Here is a 16507-nt window from a genome sequence, read left to right as displayed (position 1 = left end):
TACGTGACAAAAATTTCCAGTTGAATGTTTCACCGTTGCAACAATTAATTTGTTTATGAATTCATAGGCTGCCCCAGATTCAGGGCCCCCCTTTTTGTTTGAAAATTTGGTAGATTATAGGGGGAATAACAAAAGCATGACTGGATTGAGCTACGTCTTAGTCAGTCATTGAGCACGCTCCGGTGGGGTTTATTCCTATATTATTAGTGACGCAAAACAGGATCGCTTTGTAATGCCCTGTTGTTTAGAACAGGGTCCCGTTTTTCATGTACTGCTGGTTGGAACAGGGTCTTTTTTTTAAAGTATTTGTATAGAATGGAATCGCCAATTAAACTGTTTAAGATCATCTAAAACCAGGGTCTAGAACAGCACCTATTATTTACGGTCTAAAACAAGATCATTTCCGGTGCATATTTTAACAACTGTCATCTTCAACAATTCAACAATATGGCAAACCATCGTTTTTGACTTGAAGATATTAAAAAAATAATTCAATTGATCGCTTTTCTGCTTCCGACAAAACAAAAATACTGAAAATATTTTGGCAGTGCTTCTATGTCTAGCAAAAGTCGTTAATCTACTATATCACGAACTGCTTTTCTAAAATAATCAAACAAATAGAAAATTTGCTTTAACTTGAGTCTTCGATACGTTGGTAAACATCACAATTGGCTGACACACCAGATGGTATCTATTCCAAATACATCTTCAGATGTACAACAACAAAACACGGTGATACTTCAGGGATCCGTTTTAGGAGCTGTGTTGTTTTTGATTTTTATAAAAGATCTTCCTTTATCTTTTCCATATCATAACGCAGATTTACTTAAGATGGATATCACCATATCAGTCATTGGACAAAACTAAAGTTGCATCATTCAAAAATTTAATATAAGTTCACATGATATTGGTCGCTTGTGTACATATGCTGACAATTAAATGACTGTAGATGCATTTAAATCGAAAGCTTTATGTATTGGCTCAAAAAACAAACTGCCTGTGCTGTCAGAATTGAAGCCTCTCGAAAATTAAGATTAAATAAAATTTAAGATATGTAATTATTTAGTTTTTGTTATATCTCATTTAGGTTATAAGATACATTATTTTTGTTATTTGTTGCAAACGCTATCGTGTATATTTTAAAAGATCTCATAAACTATACTATATGCTAGACTTGTTTTAACCAAGTGAATGCTATACGATACCGTACACTATGCACTCGGACTTCACCCTCAGGGAGAAAAAAAAATATCATAAAGTAAGGAAGCCGCCAACTTTTAAATTTGTTTGCCACTCATACGAAATTACTTGAAAAAAATCTTCAGAACCACCATATCATGACAAACAAATTAATTGAACTCCAAAGGTATCATTTATATTCCAGTAGTCTTGTTATCACGGCTAATTGTTGAATTTGATTTTTGTTAACTTTTGCGATTATCATCACTGGTAACCATAATAGAAAACTGAGCTGCTAATAGCTTTTTCAATGAAGAGCAATATCGATACTGTAATATCGTTTCATTAAGTGTAACTTGTTGCCTTTGAGAAAATTTCTGGTTTCAGACGGTCCACGAAAAGTAAGCATAATGCCTTTAAAACAGAACTTCACAGCTATAGACACATTTGGAAATATTGGTCCTATTAACTGTACAGCTGATTGTAAACCTGAATGTAATATGATTTGGCACGGACCTTATCTTCAAGAAGGCATTACATCTGTACTGCACCTTCAGAAAATCAACAAAAACCAAGCCGGAAAGTATTCGTGCATTGCTTCAAATAGTGTTAGTAGTCTGGAATCTGGTCATATCAATGTTATCGTTTACTGTGAGTATAAAGTACTTAACTGATAGATTATTTGTTTTATATTCTTGATATAGTAAAATTTAGAGTACTAATCAAGTAAAGGTCGAATACAAGTTCAGACTGTTAAAAATGCTACTGTCCAGTATTATCAAAAAATGTCTTACCGATTCAGATTGGTCGAGTAAAAGTCAGTACAGTCGAGTGCAGATATAGGCCATTTCAGACAATAACATGTTTAAAGTGATTGCCAGCCTTAATCTGTTGTCACGTCTTTTACGTTTGAATATTTATCCTGACATAACATAATTAATCAAGAGATACTGAACTGCACAGTTTTCTAATTTTAAAGTTTGACATATTTAAATTTTATTAATTAATTTTGTAAAACATTAAGTTATTGATTAAAATATTTACCACGGTCATCATGAATATAAAAAAGAAGATTTGATATTATTACCAATGAGACCAACTCTCCACAGGAGACCAAATGACACAGAAATTAACAACTTTAGGTCACCGTACGGCAGGCAACAATGAAGAAATTAAAGCCCAAACTGCATAGACTGATATAAAAGGCCTTGAAATGAAATGTAAAACAATTCAATGAGAAAAATAACCACCTTATATATGTATAAAAAAACGAACAACAAATATATAACACACCAACAAACGACAATCACTGAATTACACGCTCCTGACTTGGGACAGACATACACGTACACTACAATGGCTGGGTAAGACATGTTAGCAAAATCCGAATCTCAATCCAACCCTTCTTTACCTGGGACTGTGGTGTAACAGTAAAACATAAGAGCGAACTATACAACATCAGTTGAAAAAGGGTTAACTCATCAGATAGATACACATAGAAATACATCTAACAAACACTCAGAGTGAACGACAACCTGAAATCACCAAGCGATAGTAATTCTTATTTACATCTTGCAACACTCTTTCTCTACTTCATATACAAAAGTATTCGATTTTGAATCTGATTTTAACTGGAAGTTACAGATATAGACAAATCAAGAAAAACAGAAAAAAAACAATAACATTGTTTTATTGTAGCAAATTATATAAACGAAGCCGCACAATTTAAGCTTTCAAAAGTAAAAAATCTATTATACGATATTTTGAGTAAACATTTCACAAGGAAATCATGCAAAGCAGAAAAAAACAAAGCAAACACATGAAATTAATTAAAACAAAATCAGGTTTTGTGAAATTTGACAAATTCTAATTTGTTTATAATTTTTCAATGAATCGCAAGGAAATAGTATTATCAAGTCGCAGAATAAGATTTTAACACTAGGTCTTGTATGTGGAAGAAAGAGGGGAAAAGACCCATTTGTGTCTAGTAGTATAATTGATGTCCATATAATCATGTTTGTTGATAAAAAGTATTTTATGCTTTAAATGCAAATGTAGCTTTCCTTGTTTTTAATTAACATATTATACAGATTAATATTGACCTCATATGTAGGCTACAATTATTTTATTATTAATTTCCGATCATATTTTTATCAAAATCGTCATTGCATTTTGTTGCATTGTTATACAGATTTAAACATGGCCTAATTAAAATATAAAATAACTAAAACAGTCAAAAACTTTATAAAACTGTTTAATTAAGAATCCAACAAATACACGTTAATTGCTCAACAAAAACATCACAACCTCCACATTTATGTATGTTACTATTTCCTAGAGAGGCATTTTGAAACATTGAAAAATGGAAAGAGTTTTATGATCATTATTGTTCCAGGTTTGTTGTGAGCAAATACTAGACTATTCCATCAAAATTTCCCGTAAATTATGTCGTCATAAACATGGACGTCACAGTGGAAAAGTAAACAACCGATACCGGAAATACCGGAAGTTACTTGCACGAGAGGCACTATTATGGGTTTTGTGCACGAGATGCCTCTGATAAGGGTTATTAGCCCGGGTGGGAAATTATGACTTGTGTACTTCCGCTCATTACAAATATGCAAAAGCTATCATAGTAATGATAAGTATATGATGAATGTAGATATCACATTGTCTCCTAGACCATTACAACATTATAATGTGATTATTTTTTTTATCACTTTTATTTTTTTACATCTTGTATTTTTGAAAACAATGTCTTCGTCAATTAATCGATGATACATATCTTTTTTTATAACACGTTGAACAATTCTCATGAACAAATAAAGGCAACAGAAGAATACCGCTGTTCAAAACCCATAAATCCATGGACAAAAAACAAAATCGGGGTAACAAACTAAAACCGAGGGGAAAGCATTAAATATAAGAGGAAAACAACGACACAACACTAAAATGTAACACACACAGAAACGGACCAAACATCAGACAAAAGCCCACGAGAATAACAAATATAACATCAAAACCAAATACATGAATTTGGGATAGACCAGTACCGTGACACGTCTTATCGCAATGTGAATTTACTCTAAAAAATAAGAGATGAAATTCATTATATGACGTTACAAAGTATATCCTTTTTTAGATATTTTAAAAATAACTGTGCAATATGCTTTTTGCTTTGCAATTTGCATTTTGCTATCCGCCGTTTTCTGTCTCCCTTCGAAAATATAGTTTAGCATGTGACTATCCATGAGCGAATCAAATTAGTTAAAATATACGAATTAATAATATTGTAGGTTATCAGCCTGGGTGTGAATTTATTGCTTGTTTACATCCGCTCGTTACTCACTTGCTTATCAGCCTGGGTGAGAATTTATTGCTAGTTTACGTCCTCTCGTTACTCATTTGCAACAACTAATTTGCTAAGTATAGGGTAAACTGTAACAAAAACCATGCTACCAAATGGTATATAATTTAAATTTAACATCATGATAGATACTCTTCATTCCTTTGTCATATAGATGGCCCTGCTGTTGTTGATATTTCACCTCAAAAACAGATTCACACAGTAAACGAAACTGACAGAGTGACAAATATTACTTGCACAGCAGATTGTAACCCCAGATGTTTCTTGACATGGACAGGACCTAATTTGCATACCAAGCTTTCTGGTATTGCGTCATCAATGCTGAATATTCCCAATATTGCAAGGAACCAATCAGGAACGTACAAATGTAATGCTTCGAATACTGTTGGTAGCAAAATTTCATTACATATAAATATTAGTGTAAACTGTAAGTAAATCGTACGTCCAAATTCAGAAAAAAAAATTCGTTAGTTACTATGACTGCATGATGGCAATTTGGTGTTTCAAGCTATTACAATGTTGTGATGTCGGATACTAAATGTTATCTTGTGTATTTGAATATATATAAGAAGATGTGGTATGAATGCCGATGAAGCGTTGTTTCTATTTTTGAATCTATAGCCGATATGTATCTGTTCATATTTATATATTGATGATCAATATTAAAACTCTTTAAATATTAAATCTAAATTAAGATACGGGTATAAGCCTTTGCTGTTCGAAAATTCTATACGTTATGACGTCACAAATAACAACTACGGGAGAGGAACTGCAGCAGTCATAGAATTATATATAAATGAAAATCGTATTTGTTCTAAACAGAACCAAATGAACATTGTGCTTTTTTACCTATAAAACAAGTTTAACTTATTTACTTAAATCTTCAACATGTTCAATGCTATGAGAAAAAACTAGCAAAGTACCATTTAAAAACACAGAAAGAAAAATCAATTTGAAATAAACAAAAATTCTCATACATTTTAATTACATAATTATGTAATATCAACATTTACGACTTTCACTCAATCAATACATTATATCAGACCTGTTAGATAACATTGAAAGTCGTTCTTTGTCCTTGTTAAATAAAATCTTAACATAGCCATATATAATGTTTTGACCTGGTTAACAGTCCATAATTGAAAAAAATCGTTCCTTCAATATAAGTTATTCGTTGATTGATTGATTGATTGATTGTTGGTTGCTTTACGCCGCATTAGCACAAAAAGGCTATATCGCGGCGATAAGTTATTCGTAAATGAACCAATATGAATATAACTGAAAAATAACAAAATATACGATGAATGACATAATAAATAACACAATTACTTTCCTAAGATGTACCAGCAGTGAATACTATTTTTGGAAACAGATCATTTCATGAAAACGACACTGCTGTATTTTCATGCAATGTGGAGAGTGTACCATCTTCGAACATAACATGGTTATTTGGGGAACAGATCCTTGGAAAAACTCATATGAATTTTATTCACGATATACAGGAACAAAACATCAATGTCCAAGTTAGTACACTGACTATCAGTCGAGTTGGATGCTTATCAATGGGAAAATATACTTGTGCTGCTAACAACATTATCGGTGAAGATACGAAAAAAATTGACATCGACGTAAGATGTAAGTTAAGTAAACGCTTTAGTTACATTATGAATCAAACATCCTCATATACACCATTTTGTACACGCAATACAATTATTTCCTTTTTCCCAGTAGGTAAATAGATTTGGCTGTAGCTGAACCCATCCATGTCAGTGATTAAGGTACATAACAACCACCCGTTCGCAAGCCCGACTTTTATCAAAATATTTCATAATAGGTCACAAAGGTACGCAAATTATAAAAGTGTTGTGGATTATGTTCAACGAATCAAAATGTTTTAGTATCTAGTAAATCCACATTTAACTTACCTCTATTGAATTTGAAAGCGCGTTATATCAAAAATAGGACATATAGCTTCATTTTATTATGCACAGAGGATTTAGAATTTATCAATTCCTCGATCTTTTCCTGGCTTCTGTTATCCGTTCTTCTGGACCCATTTTCTTTCTTCTATCCCCTTGGTCCTATCAGTCGTCCAATATTGAAGAAATATTATGTAATTGAATATATGTATTCGTCACTGAATATAGAATATCAAAATATTATAACATTTCCAAACTAAAGTCTGCTTAGGAAAACAAATATGCATTGAGGGAATTTAAACACAACATTCAACTGATACACATGTTATCTAAATTGTTAAATCCCTTTTGTGTTTCAAATACATTTAAACTTAAAGTTTAATTGTCAAACGCATCGTCAGTATATATCATTTCGTAATACATCTATTAATATTAAACTTTGATACTTCATTAACACAACGACGAATTTATTAATGTGTACCTGATAATCATTCGAAATTCTAATAATTCCATTTCAAGAACTCCTTTTAGCAGCATTTGACTATATACTTGAGAAGTACGTGAACGATGTACACAGCGATGATGGATTTAAATAACAGTGGAGTATATACGGAATTAAAGACTGATAAGAATGTATTTTAATTTTGATAATTTTTTATAACGTTTTATCAAATGTTTTACCAACAATTTAATTTGCAAACACATAGAAGAGAAAGTTTTGAAAAGGGAATCTAAACTATAGTAAAATAATATAGTTACTATCTTGCTGTAAGTACATGTGACATTTAAATGTGTCAACTTATGTTTTTTTTTGTCTGTTTTAGGTTCTCCAAGAGTAAATTCAATAGAGTATAATGTTACAAAATTGATTGCAGTCAAAGACCAAGAGCCCTTAAATATAACGGTCCCAATAATTGCATACCCTACACCTTATATTTATTGGACTTTAATAAATAATAAAACGTCTGTTAATGTAACACTAAAAACTTCAAACAGTGTTATCAACAATAGAGTATTTTCTAGTCTGTATTTAGAAAATGTAATCGAGAAAGATTTTGGACATTATTACATTTATGCCGGCAATGGAATTGGTAGTAGAAAAGATTATATATATTCCGTCGAAGTAATTCCTAAAAGTAAGTATTTGAATTAAAGAAAATTTTCTTCAACCTAAAAAAAAGAATAATAAATCACTGGATATCAAATACATAGCCACACCGCTAATCAACGATATTGAAAGCATATGTTATGTCGCCAAACGGGTACATTTACTGATGTGTGTTTGCATTCAGTTTAGGTTCTTTATCACTACGAACAACTGATAGGTTTTAAACAAAACTTGGTCTAGATAGAGGGTAAAAGATGTGGTATGAAGCTTATGAGTCACATCAACAATCGACAACCAATAATCATTAGGTTCCTGACTTGGGACATTTACAAACAAATGCAGCGGACTTAAACGTTTCAGGTACCAGCATTTACCCTTACATAACACAATAGGTTAGGTAACATCACAACATATAAAGATACACTAGAAAATATCAATTGACATAACTCAATCAAAAGACATATTAACACAAACAAGTGGACATACACTGAACGAATACGTTTGGTCTATGACACAATGTATACACAAAATCAATAAAACAAGGGGCGAAATGTAACACGATACCAGAAAGATAACCAAAACCTTAAACAAAACGCCACAAAATATATAATGTACATAGGTAAATGAAAATAATGGTGTTGTAAGGAATTCAGTAATGCAATAAGGAAATAGTTTTTACGAAATAAATATTTTTTTAGTTCATCGTACGGGAACAGAAGGGAATACTTATAGTTATACTTAACGCTTATTACAGCTGGTGTATATCAAAAATAGAGAAACTAGCTATAACATTAACTAGGTAAACAATGAATAACAAAAAAAAAAGCATAACAAATTGTTGTAACAGGTCATATTAACACGAACATACGATTAGTTAGTACTTGCAGCTTCTGGTAGCTTGTTGAAAGCCAATAAAAATAATGATACACCAATATGCATTAGAGATAAAAATCAACTAAAACACATACATGAACCAGGAATTAAGTATTTTCACGTTATGAGCAGTTAAAACAGGTATGACTTGTGCAGCGCCTAAAAATAAATGTATCGACAGTCAGTAGAATAGTTAAATATCTTTACATTTGTTTAAATACGTATATTATTAAAAACACATATAGAGTAATTTCTTTATAGAAAATGCACGTTTGAAAGGAGTACAAACGTTGCTGTGATAACTAAACTCTTTTTTTTTTAAATTTGAAGCATGGAATTGACAGTAATCGAAAAATTATGTACTAAAACTAATCAAAGTATTTTTAATTACACACAAACCCTTCACGTAATCGATTCGATTACATTTGTCAGTAATCGGGCCCATCCCTGAACTCAGTAAGATTTTTAGGCGGGATTCAAAAGTTGTTAAAGACCTTTTGCAACAATTAATACTAGCACATCATAGAATAACACGCGAGTTATCTTTGTTTAAAATCTTTTTTACAAAGTCTGTGCATTTTGAACAAAATTTTGGTTTTATTTGTCTGAAAATCCCCTTTGTCTATAAAATGTAATTCATCAATATATTATAATGTTTTGAATTAAGTCTACCCTTGGTATATGTCCAACAAGGCCCATTTCTATTATCCTTATTTTTGCTGTTTGGATACTTTTGCAGTTTACAAAATTGTTTTATCCACATATCTAAATAATAGTATTTATTGTTTTGAGGTGTGTTAAAAAATCTAAAGCGGTTTTAGATAAAAATACATGCAGCTTTTGATGGTCCTTTTTATTCTGTGTTCAGTTATAAATTTTTGATACGCTACACTTCCACACAATCTTATCAAGAACAAGTTTACATATTTAATTAAATGGTCTTTTGAAAAGTCACATTGCAAAGATATCTGCTGTAAATCGTTTGCAGCTTTTTTCCGTAACGAAACAGGAAAGTAAAGTTACTGAACATGTTCAGGAGGGGTATTTGCGAAAATAGTAGTCGCGAGAATGTTAAATTTCACGAGCCGTAGCTTTATGAACCAACCCTAAACTATAAAAAAGTACATTCGTTAGTCAAGTCATAGACATAATGGTATTTTGTTAGTTCAACTCGCTGGCAGTAATTGCGAGTACTTTCAGTTCTCTACATAGAGTCTTTTTTTATGCTAGGATGAGGAAATAATTTTTATTCTGCAAAGTCCAGCCCGAGGTTTGTTTGATGAGATAAGCTTATTCTCAACTGATGTCATTGTTTTTGCTGTTGTTGGGCTGTTACATCCCTGTCCCATGTTATATGTAGGGTTAAGCGTTTACAAACATCTGTAATCCCGCCATATGCTGTATGTGCCTGTCACATGTCAGGCGCATTTCAATGTTTGTCGTAGTTTCATGTCTGTCATATTTGTATGATACAGTTTTTTTTATGTCGGCCCCTTTAATAGCCGACTACATTGTTTAAGGCAGTACGGCTGATTATAATTTCTAACATCGCCTTCATTTCGTTGTTGCCTCATTTGCATGCATTCAATATCTATTCATTCATATATTCATATATTGATATACTGATGTTAAGGTGACATAATTTAGCGACGATGTAATATGGCGTTATTGAGTTGTAACGTTAGATGTTAGATCTGCCATGGATTTGGAGAAAACAAAAATTTGGCGTTTGTAACGTCATATTTGCCATAGATTAGGAATCTGCTATAGATTTGGAACTCGCCATAGATTTGAGTCCTACAAATATATCTGCTGTAAATCGTTTTCAGCCTTTTTCTATAACGAAAAAGGAAAGTACACTTACTGAAAATGTTCTGATAATCTAATTTTAATTAAAAAATTGAGGTTTCTCCTTGCCAACAAGCATGTACGTTTCAGCGATAAAGTGTATTGACAAGTAGTAGGCACTCCTTTTGGAAGTACATGTGCCCCTTCAATAACAAATTTATTCCTGTTTTTCTAAGAATTTCATGACTAAACCAAAATAGAAAATTTATAATTTGAACAATGCGAACAAAATTTAAGTATTATTTTTTCTCTGATATTCGTTCAGTTTTATAAAAAAAATAACCAACCCTAAACTATAAAAAGTACAATCGTTAGTCTAGTCATAAACATAGTGGTTTTGTATTAGTTCACTTCGCTGGCAGTAATTGCGAGTACTTTCAGTTCTCTATATAGTGTCTTATTTGATGCTAAGATGAGGAATGGATGTTTATTCTGCGAAGTCTAGCCCGATGTTTGTTTGATGAGATAACCTTTTTTCAACTGATGACATTGTTTATTTTTTGTTGTGCTGTTACATCCCTGTCCCAGCGTTAAGAAACATGTTTAATCCCGCCATATGCTGAAAGTGCCTGTCACATGTCAGGCGCATTTCAGTGTTAGTCGTAATTGCATGTCTGTTCTATTTGTGTGATACAGTTTTTTTGTTTATGTCGACCACTTTTATAGCCGACTATATGGTTTGCGTTTTCTTATTGTTTAAGGCATTACGGCTGCTTATAATTCCTTACATCCACTTAATTTCATTGTTGCCTCATTTGCATTCAATCATCTCTTTATTCATATATTGATATACTTATGTTGGGTTGACGTAATTTGGTAGGCTGTTTAAAGAACAAATGAGACGATATTTGACTTCCAAAAAGTACCTTGAAGTCTTTGTCTTTATGAAATACAGATACAAACAATCATAATGGTATAATGAAGGTTGGTTGTTGTTTCAGAGTGTTGACCCAATCCTATCTAGTGTTCTTATGTTCGATTAATGGGGTAGTAAGTATTTTGTTCAAATTGTAATGTCTACTTTAAGCATCTATTGTTGATTAAAGGAATAGTCACCTAAACCTAACATTGCAAAGAAGTTTTGTATTATATTGACGATAAGCTTAGATAATCTACGAATGAAAAACTTTATTTGGTCATCTTACAGAATCGGTTTAAAAAACATAAAAGGAACCTTTTTGTAAAAGAATTGTGCGATAGACTTCGGAATAAGGAAAAAGAGAATAGATAATTCCATCAAGTCTTTCGTTGCAGTTGCATATGTTTTAAGATATGAACAATTCGTCAATACGGTTTCAAAAATGTATGTTAGTAGTAACAACCAATCATCATATTTCATGATTAATTGCGGAATTTAACTTTTTATACTGGTTCAAAGTGTCTGGTTTGAAAACGATAAGAGTTAACAACAGGTATGATAAACAAGTATTCATAAACTAATACCAATAATCGAAAACTTGCAGATACTATATTTTTTTCAAACAAGCAGAATTGTGAACATTGTGATTTGTAACCAAACAAATAATGAACGAAATATATAATTTTGAAGGAGAGCCCATGCCACCATTTTTATATATCGTTTGCAAGTCCACAACAGCCACAATAATATGGAAACCTGGGTTCAATGGAGACAGTTCTGACAGATTTTATGTAATGTATTCCGAAAAAGGACAGAAAGTTATAACAAAACAGGTATATCTAAATGAACGGGAAGAATCCTCAGTATCTACAGTAACTGAATTAAAACCAGCTATGGAATATGACTTCGCTATAGTTGCTGAAAATCAGTTTGGACAGTCCAGCTCTCGCACAGTAATATGCATAACTGATGCTGGTAAGGTATAACATGTATAACATAAATATTCATGTAGAAATATTTTCATATTCATACTCACAATTTAAAAACAGCTGTAATACAATTAAGAAATTCAGATATGCAAGTACCTAGACTCAATTCATAATTTTGAACAAAGGAAAATGTATCTATCAAGGAATATGCAAGTGTTGCAATCGTCTTAATTGGATGAACTTTTAATTTTGAACATACTTTATATTTTAAATTTTCCTTTAAGTTTTTTTTTTTTGCTTTATTGCTTCTTTGGCTAATTTATGTCATTAATAAATTCTGCCCTTACTGTATTTGTCATTCACTTGACAATGTTAATGTTCTAATCCAGGTTTTTTACAATTCCAGACAACAAAGTCGTAAAAATCTTAAAATGAATCTGACCTTATGTTGTATGAGATTTTATTTCTACAAACCATATACATTCAGCTGTGACGACATCTTAGTTAGCCCCTTATGCCAGTATGGTTTTTGGTATATGTTAATGATTCTAATATGACGTGCTTCTTTCGCTTTGTAAACAACACTGTGCTAAAATTCTCGATATATCTATACTTAGCGCAGAGTCAGAAATATACATAATAAGGCCTGTTACAATATACTTCCCACGTAATTCTACATGTATTTGGAACTTATTTGCAGACCCTTTGCCGATTTTATTGTTTTTTAAAAGTGCATTTTACAAAAAGACAAAATAACTGTTATTCTTATTCGGGTGCATAATCAATGGAAGTAATGCACAAGGGCTCAGAGAAATCAACAACATAGAAATACAATGAAATTCCACGAAAATCTATTATTTATTTTGGCGCATTTAAGTTATTTCAAGACATGACGTCATACAAATGAAATCGCCAAAGTTGAAAGTTTTCTGTTACGTGAACCATCGAAATTCGTATGACATTGTATTAAAACTGATTTTTGAGGTAAGTTTTGTTTTATTTTCTACTCTATTGCATTTTTTTGCATATTAACTAATTTCAGCAAGTCAAGATGGCGGTTTCTTAGTTACGAAATGTCAACTTTTGATTTGACAGAGGCGAGAAAATCATGTTAATTAAAAATGGCAAATTTGGGGTTTGGTATTTAGAAGAAAAAAAAATTCTAGCGGTTATTGACGAAATAACCCATGCAAGCTACGGATTTAATAATATATTTGAGCTATATCTAACAGTCAGTCAAAAAGATCAGCCACACAAACACACCAAACCAACCCTCGCTTCAGTATTTTTGGCCGTTGAAAGATGTGTAAACAACATTAACTTTTTTTTTACTGAACTATTGCGTAATTTGACAAAACAATTAAAGCGTTCGCTATGTTCGTTTTGGATTTCTTTGAATGCAATATATGTTAACCGGTAATTCATTTGTCAAAATTTCTATACCACAAATTAAGAGATAACTGTATTGTATTTGAAGCTTTAAGGACGTCCATCGGTAGTTTTACTGTCGCAAATTTCGTATTTATCTGGCGACGCCTAACGGAGACATGTACACTGGTAATTGCGACAGTAAACTACCGATTGACGTCCGAAAAGCTTCAAATACAATACAGTTATCTCTATTCTAATACAAAACAAGTTTTTAATTAAATTTTAATCATTATCTCAGGGTAAAATCCTCATTAAAGACAAATCCGCGAAAAGATGTTATCTTCTTTGGTCCAAACACTAGAAGACGTCATATGTATGCTTCCGTCGTCAAACATAAACACCGGGCGTTTTCTGCCTTCTGAACCGCTTCAAAATGTTATAAAATTTTATAAAAAGAGTATGTTTAGGGGCAACATGTGGTTTGTATGGCTAATTATTGTAGAAACTACATGTCAATGCATTCAGCAATTCAAAATGTCTGCTATCTTAGTTACAGACAAGAAGATAGAGAATTTTACGCTAACTGTCATCCAATCAGAACCATTGATACAAACTAATTGCATTAGAATAACTCATAGCTTGTACGAAATTCTTTCACAGATTTAATGTTGAAGGAAGGAAATAAGGCTGTACATCAGTTTGCGTTAATATATATTTTTTTAATCCAACAGATCTGTATATGTGTATACATCAATATATGTAATGTTATAAATGTTTTGATACACATGCTTTCACAAAATATTAAATAAAGATATGTTTAGCTTGAATTACAAAATAAAACGTTGATACTACTCTTCGTGACGTTTTCGTAACTTTATAGCCCGTTTATGTTATTCTTTAATTTTGCAATAAAATGAACGTGTAATTTTTCCGCCATACATTCAATCGTACTTGTTACGGTATATCTCTACGTTCACAACTAGATCGATTTGCATCAAAAAGATTCAAACTAAACTACTCCTGTTAGTGTTTTAGTTTAGACCGAATAAAGATTGATTTCCCTTTGGACCTTTAATCGAACTAAAGTGAACCGTCTTAGTTTACATCATCCTTAATTTCCAAGTGTTATCGGCGTCTTATTGTTTTTTTGTATTTAGAAGCACGTCTGATTCTTTTGTTAATCAATTGAACTTGCATCAAAAGTTAAAAAAAAACTAATTAACGCAGCTTGATTACTAAAGATGTGAATTAAACCTTAATAAAAGTGTTTTTTTTTATTTTGACACTTTTCTTAAAGCTTTACATGCACAGTCAAACTTGTTATCAAGTCACACATCTGTCTTGTCCGGTTACACATTTAGATTTGTTCTGTTCTTTCTTAAGCTTTGCATTTTCGACCCCATTTTATAAGTCACTTTTGTAATACGGATGTTTTTCCCTTTTTTTTAAGGTGACTTTTCTCTCTTTGGTTTTAAAAGACCGTAAATAATAGACAGCATGCCAGTGTATGTGTAATTATTATCAATAGTATGTTTTTTTTTGTAGCATGTCCACAGGAAAATGTGAGTGAATTTAAAAATAATGAAAATACCACCATGTTTGGTGCAGGTATTGGGACTTTAGTAGTTGCGTTACTGATACTAGCTGCAGCGACAGTTTTTGTCACTCGCAAAAGTAAGTTAACACTTATTTGTAAACGACTAATAACTTTTATAAACTAGACCATGCGATAAAGAGCTTGATATATTGTATAGATACACAACTTTGGTTTAATACTTTTAGTTGCCCTCTAGATCTGTGATTCTTTGAAAATGTGTCGTTGTGTTGTGTTGCATAGACGTTTTTTATCATTTCATTCTTATGTTTTTTGTGCTAGCATCAAAAAAATTGATATGCATGAAATTAATGCGTTAGGGCTTTACTTATCAAATGATATATATATATATATATTCAGTCATTAAACTTCGTCCATGAGTTGGTAAACCTTTAATCATGGTATTGCAACACGGAACGTTAACCTGGATTCAGAAGTAATATATAACTATTATGTTTACGTTGGATAAATTTCAGTTCATACTCATATCAAATAATATTTTTTTTACATATATAAGGCCGTTGGTTTTCTCGCTTGAATTGTTTTACATTGTCTTATCGGGGCCTTTTATAGATGACTATATTCGGTGTGGGCTTTGCCCATTATTGAAGGCCGTACAGTGACCTATAATTGTTAATGTTTGTGTTATTTTGGTCTATTGTCAATCATACCACATCTTCTTTTTTTTATAAACTGTTATTGATAAACTGCTGAGGAAATTGTAAACTGATGTAAACGATTTCGTTTTGATGTAATGTGATAACATTCAATTTAGAAATTCAAAGATACAAAATATTCGACCCATCAAATGTCGTAGATAACCCGTGTTCTCGGTTGGTTTCTCCTTCAATACAGACTTTTTTTTAAATTTATTGCAGAGTTGAGGAACAAGAACACGAAACCAGGAATGTAAGTTGAAAAAAACCTGCTGTGACAAACGATGGCACATTAGTTATAATCAACTTTCATAATAGAACGAAATGTTGGATGAGGGATTTAGACCAATTAGTGGATTTCGGTTGTGTTTTGCTCTTTGGTCGGATTGTTGTCTCTTTTTCACATTCCTCATTTCCATTCTCACTTTTTTGACATACGTAAAACAATTCAAATAAAAGAATTTACGGTCTGACTTGTATGAAAAATCACAAAGCATATAACTGATACATATTTGGCAACAGACAATATCTCAGAGTTACTGGCTTCTTATTTTAGACAGACATAGTCACACTGCTACTGGGGTAAACTAGGTTTCCCGACGCAAAATCTCTACATAACCTGGGACTTTGTTGAAGTAATACAACATAAGATAAAATTGAGAATGGAAATGGGGAATGTGTCAAAGAGACAACAACCCGACCAAATAAAAAAAACAACAGCAGAAGGTCACCAACGGGTATTCAATGTAGCGAGAAAATCCCGCACCCGGAGGCGTCCTTCAGCTGGCCCCTCAACAAATATAT

The 16507-nt window shown here is 31.9% G+C and overlaps 1 protein-coding gene across 1 annotated transcript; it reads left to right on the top strand.

The window, feature by feature from the left end:
* The first annotated feature begins 1589 nt into the window (after positions 1-1589).
* LOC134722361 (hemicentin-1-like) lies at positions 1590-15960 on the top strand. The gene is made up of 7 exons (XM_063585976.1): positions 1590-1830; positions 4701-4973; positions 5885-6181; positions 7290-7601; positions 11844-12128; positions 14999-15127; positions 15926-15960. The coding sequence occupies exons 1-7, from the start codon at positions 1590-1592 to the stop codon at positions 15958-15960; spliced, it is 1572 nt and encodes a 523-aa protein (XP_063442046.1).
* Positions 15961-16507: the final 547 nt, after the last annotated feature.

Source organism: Mytilus trossulus, chromosome 6 (assembly GCF_036588685.1).
Source record: "Mytilus trossulus isolate FHL-02 chromosome 6, PNRI_Mtr1.1.1.hap1, whole genome shotgun sequence".
NCBI lineage: Eukaryota > Metazoa > Mollusca > Bivalvia > Mytilida > Mytilidae > Mytilus > Mytilus trossulus.
Note: the sequence above shows the minus strand (reverse complement) of the source record. Positions and strands in the feature narration are given on the sequence as shown.

Bases quoted from the DNA above. Each gene is read 5' to 3' on its own strand.
- LOC134722361 (XM_063585976.1), top strand. From the start codon at position 1,590: ATGCCTTTAAAACAGAACTTCACAGCTATAGACACATTTGGAAATATT. The intron at 7,602-11,843 runs GTAAGTATTTGA...ATAATTTTGAAG, and splicing joins CGTCGAAGTAATTCCTAAAA to GAGAGCCCATGCCACCATTT. The intron at 15,128-15,925 runs GTAAGTTAACAC...AATTTATTGCAG, and splicing joins AGTTTTTGTCACTCGCAAAA to AGTTGAGGAACAAGAACACG.